The sequence below is a fragment of the Belonocnema kinseyi genome, chromosome 8 (genome assembly GCF_010883055.1).
Source record: "Belonocnema kinseyi isolate 2016_QV_RU_SX_M_011 chromosome 8, B_treatae_v1, whole genome shotgun sequence".
NCBI classification, from domain to species: domain Eukaryota; kingdom Metazoa; phylum Arthropoda; class Insecta; order Hymenoptera; family Cynipidae; genus Belonocnema; species Belonocnema kinseyi.
This window is the reverse complement of record NC_046664.1, coordinates 80,988,519-80,993,460: the sequence shown is the minus strand read 5'-3', so window position 1 is coordinate 80,993,460 and position 4,942 is coordinate 80,988,519. Positions and strand designations below refer to the sequence as shown.

At 31.7% G+C, this 4,942-nt stretch overlaps 1 protein-coding gene across 1 annotated transcript in view; it reads left to right on the top strand.

Moving 5' to 3' along the window:
- The window catches only part of LOC117178096 (glutathione S-transferase 1), a 13,528-nt gene that overhangs the window by 1,057 nt on the left and 7,529 nt on the right, over nt 1–4,942 (top strand). Inside the window, exons 2-3 of the mRNA XM_033369336.1 lie at nt 2,179–2,328; nt 4,220–4,278. Coding sequence (XP_033225227.1) covers nt 2,194–2,328; nt 4,220–4,278 — 194 coding nt within the window. The 5' untranslated portion in view covers nt 2,179–2,193. The remainder of the gene's footprint in view (nt 1–2,178; nt 2,329–4,219; nt 4,279–4,942) is intronic.

The window sequence follows — 4,942 nt, the reverse complement described above, 5'->3', positions numbered from 1 at the left end:
AATATAAATGAAAAATGTTGGCTTTAGAAACAAATTTTTCTTATTTTCACGTTCTTGGTTGAAAATTCGTATTTCTTGTTAACAATTAAACAATTCAGTGAAAAATTCAACTATTTGGTTAAAAATTGATCTTTTTTGATAGAAACTTAATCCCCTTTGGTAAAAAATTCAATTTTTCGTTGAAATGAACTATTTCATGTTTAAATTCAAAATATTTTTTGGTTGAAAATTAATCTTCTCGTTTGAAAATTCATATTTTTTGTTAAAAATAATATGCTTGTTTGAAAATTCAACGTTTAGTTAATAATAATCTTTTTTTTAAGATTTGTCTTTTCTTGTTAAAAATTTAACTATTTTGTCAAAAATAATTTTTTTCTTTTTGAAAATTAATGTTTTCAACTAAAAATTTAATTATTCCAGTTTTGGTGGAAAATTTATCCTTTTTAGTTAAAAATTCAACTATTTGGTTCAAATATCAACTATTACTTTTTTGGTTAAAAATTCACCATTTTTGTAAGCAAATTGACCTTAGTTAAATATTCATATTGATTGTTGTAAATTAAACTTTTAAGTTTAAAAATTCATTTATTTGGTTGGAATTTTAACTCGTTAATTAATAATAACAATCTGTGTTTGTTCAAGAATCGTATTTTTTTGTTAAAAATCGAAATATTTTGTTAAAAATTATTATTTTTTCTTTGAAAATTAAATTCATCAAGTGACAATTTAATTATTCCATTTTTGGTGTGAAATTTATTCTTTTTAGATAAAAAATTCAACTATTTTGTTCGAATATCAGCTATTACATTTTTTCTTGGCAGTTCATCTTTTTTGGTAGAAAATTCTTTTTTTTTTTTTGAAAATTGGAATATTCATTAAAAAATTTATCTATTTGGTTAGAAATTCTAGTATATGGTTGAAAATGAACCTGTTTAGTTAAAAATAATCCGCTTTAGCTAAATATCAATGTTATTAACTGGTTTCTGTTTGGTTGTAAATTGATATTTTTTAGTTTAAAAATCAACTTCTGGGTTGAAGTTGAACTGTTTTGTCGAAAATTCCGTTTTTTGGCTGACAATTCATATCTGATTACATTTTTTAAAAATTTATTCTTTTAATTGAAAATTCACTCATTATATTTTTAGTGGAAAATTGATAATTTTTAGTTGAAATATCGGCAATTTGTTTAAATAGTAACTATAATATTTTTCAACTGTTTAAATGAAAAAATAATCTGTTTTGTTTGGAAATTCGTCTTATTTGATTAAATTCGAGATTAAATTATTTTTTATATAAGATTTAATTCTTCATTGGTTGAAGTATCAACAATTACACTTTTTAAGTAAAACTCATATTTTTTGTTTGCAAATTCATGTAATTATTGGAAAGTCAAATTATGTTGTAAAGAAGTAATGATTTTGGTTGAAGATTTGTCTCTGTAGTTGAAAATGGAACTATTATGTTAAAAATTCTTTTTTTCTGATTCAAAATTAACTTTTTTAACTGAAACTTCAATAATTCCTCTTTTGTTGAAAATTGATCTTTTTTAATTTAACATTCAACTTCTTGATGAAAAGTTGTATTTGAGGTTGTATTACTGCATTAAACATTTATTTTTGAAACTGAAAATTTAACTATTCCCATTTTGGTTGAAAATTGATATTTTTTATTTAAAACTGAACACTTTGGTTAATATTCGATTTCTTTCTTGACTGGAAAGTCTTGTTTGCTTTAAAGTGAATTTTTTTGTTTAAAATTCGTCTTTTTGCTTAAATATAACCGTTTTTTATTACATTTTTTTAAATTTAACTACTTTGATGAAAGTGGAACTATTTTGTTAACATTTTATTCATTTGGTTGAAAATTAATCTTTATTGTTTATCTTTTTTGGTAAGAAATGTAACTGCTCAATTGAAAAATAATGTTTTGGTAGTAGATTTTTAGTCTTTTTCGTTTAAATTGAAATATTTTGTATGAAATTTTTTTATCTTTTCTGTTTGAAAATTCAAATATTTGGTTGAAAGTTGAACAGCTTTGTTAAAACTTCGTCTTTTTTATATTGAAGGTCTTAAAATATGGCAGGATTTTGTTATATATTTTATCCATTCTATTGGTGTGATTTTTTTATTTAATAAATAATTTTTTATTTTATGTAAAAATTTTCATCTTAATGTTTAGATTCATAATTAAATTATGAAGCTGTATTCAGTATCGGATGGCCCACCATCTCTAGCTTGCAGGCAAGCTCTGAAAGCTTTGAACATAGATTATGAACTCATAGATGTCGATTTTGGGGAAGGAGAGCACATGACTGAGGAGTATGCTAAGGTTAGCAATAAAAAAAAAAATTAGTCAAAATACGCCTACAAGAAAGGGTTTCATAGCTTTTTAAGACGTTCATACAATCGTTTAACCCCCCCTCCTATCCTTTTCCTCCCCTACTCTTCCTACTTTCCCCTCTCCTCCCCGACTTCTCCTCTCCATACTTTACGTCACTCTACCCCTCCCTTCTCCAAATTTGTCCTCTTCTACATCCCCCTCTCCTTACTTCCCTAGACACCACTTTCCCTTCCCTACTCCTTACTTATTCTATTTCTCTTCCCTATTTTCGCTTCACTTTACATGCTTACTCTCCTCCATTTTTCCTGTTTTGCTTGTCCCAATTCACCCCATTTCCACCACTTCCCCGCCCCTAACTTCACCCCTCCTTACCTTCGCTTCCCGAACTTCTTACTCTCCTTCTTCCTTTTCTGCGCGCCCCTTACGTCCTTAGCCATTAATTTCCCTCCTCTACTCATCCTAACTACCCTACTAGCCCTCCCATCACTTCCCTAATTTCTTCTATTTCTTTTCCCTAATTTCTCCTTACTTGCTGCACTTACTCTTCTCCATTTCCCCTTCTTTTCCTATCCTGACTTCACCCCTCGATATGCCTTCCTTCCACAAGTTCATCCACTTCTGCTCTCCCTCTCCTTACATGCAGAGCCATTACTTTTACTCAACCAGACTACCATACTAGCTCTCACATCTCTTTCCTCACTTCTTCTATTTCTGTTCCTTAATTTTCCTTTACTTTCTGTACTAACTCTCTACTATTTCCCTAACTTTTCCTACTTTCCTTGCTCCATTTCTTTGCTATTTCCTTTCCTTCACTTTCCCCTTATTAACCCCTCGCTATCCCTCCCTTCCCTAACTTCTTTCTCTTCTTCTTCCTCTTCTACTCGCCCCTCTCCTTACTTGCCCAGCCATAACATTCCCTCCTTCACTCACCCCCACAACCCTACTAGCTCCCCATCACTCCCATGACTTCTCACTACACTTCTCACTTCTAATCATTTCCACTACTTTCCATCACTTTCATCACGTCTCCTATTTCTCCTAATCATTTTCCATACTATCCGTACCTTCGCTCACTTCTCCTATTCCTCCTAATTATTTTCCTTGTTTCCCATCACTTCCCTCACTTCTCCTATTTATACCACCTAATTTCCCTTCATTTTCTGCACTTAATATCCTTCATCTTCCCTCACTTCTTCTACTTTCCTTGCCTGATTTCTCCCTATCTTCCCTACTCCCCCCCCCCTCTTATTTTCCTTCTCCTTCCCTACCCCTAACTGAACTTCTCTTCGCCTAACCTACTTCCTTTCTTATAATTTTTTCTCACTTTACCCACTTCCTTTCAATTGTACTCGCTTCTCTACTTCCTCTCTGTCAATTTCCCCTCACTTCCCATACTACTTCTCTCCTTATTTACCCTCTATTCCGTTCCTCCTCCTCCATTTGGCGTCACTGCTGCTATTTTCCTCTGCCCATTTCTTTTCATTTCCCCTACTCCTCCTTCCTTTATTCTTCCTCTCTTCCTCTCTTCCCCTAACCCTCCCTGTACTTTCCTTCTCCTAGCCTATACTTAATTTCTCCTAATCGCCCCTCTCTTCACCTAATTCCCTTCAATTTTTCTCGCTTCCCCTACTTTCCTTATCCCCAGTTGCCTTAGTTTCACTCTCATTTCCCCTTAAACCCCACTTATTTCGCCTCCCAAAGGAAAATTACGACCGAGGGACACCCCACCGAAACTACAAGGTTTTCTGCCCGGGGCTACGAAACCTTAAAAATTAATAATATTTATACAATTATAAATATGATAAAATATTTATCAATTCAGGGTAAATAATTTATTTTAAAAATTAGATATTAATTTATGTCAATTGAATTTTTCTAGTTGAACCCACAGAAAGAAATTCCCGTTCTCGTAGATGATGATGTTGTAATGGGAGAGAGGTAATTGAAAAGATATTTTAATTCTTATATATAAATCGAGACAAATGAAAAATCCCGAAAAATAAAATTTCCGACACTATACAAATTTTGAATAAAAAAATGTTCTAAGCGGAAAATTCCTGAAATAATAAGAATGCTGAAAATTGAAAGTTCCATGGAGAATTGGAAAATTCCTGAATAATCAAATGCCCGAGATTTATAATATTACCGAATTTGAAAATTCCGAATAACAGATAATTCCTGAAAGGAAATTGTCGACACAGGAAGATGTCCGAATTATAAAATTCCCGAATATGAACAATTAAATAATTGTTTAATTGATAAATAAATAATAAAATAAATTGATCAATTTTTTAATTGTTTCCAGATTACTCCAGTGTCAGGAATTTTAATTTTCGGGATTTTTGAGTTGCCCCATAAATCTGATTAGTTCATCCGTAAATAACACAGGACCACAAAATGGTTTCGGGAGTCTACTGAGACAAACAAACAAGCCCCAAACCCACAAGCTTTATATCAACAAACCCACAAACCCCCAACCAAAAAGCTCCACACCCACATACTCCAAATAAACAAGCTGCATGTCCACAAACCTACAAACCCACAAGCTCCATATCCATAAACGTACAAACCCCAAACCAACAGTCCCAAACCCACAAAACCC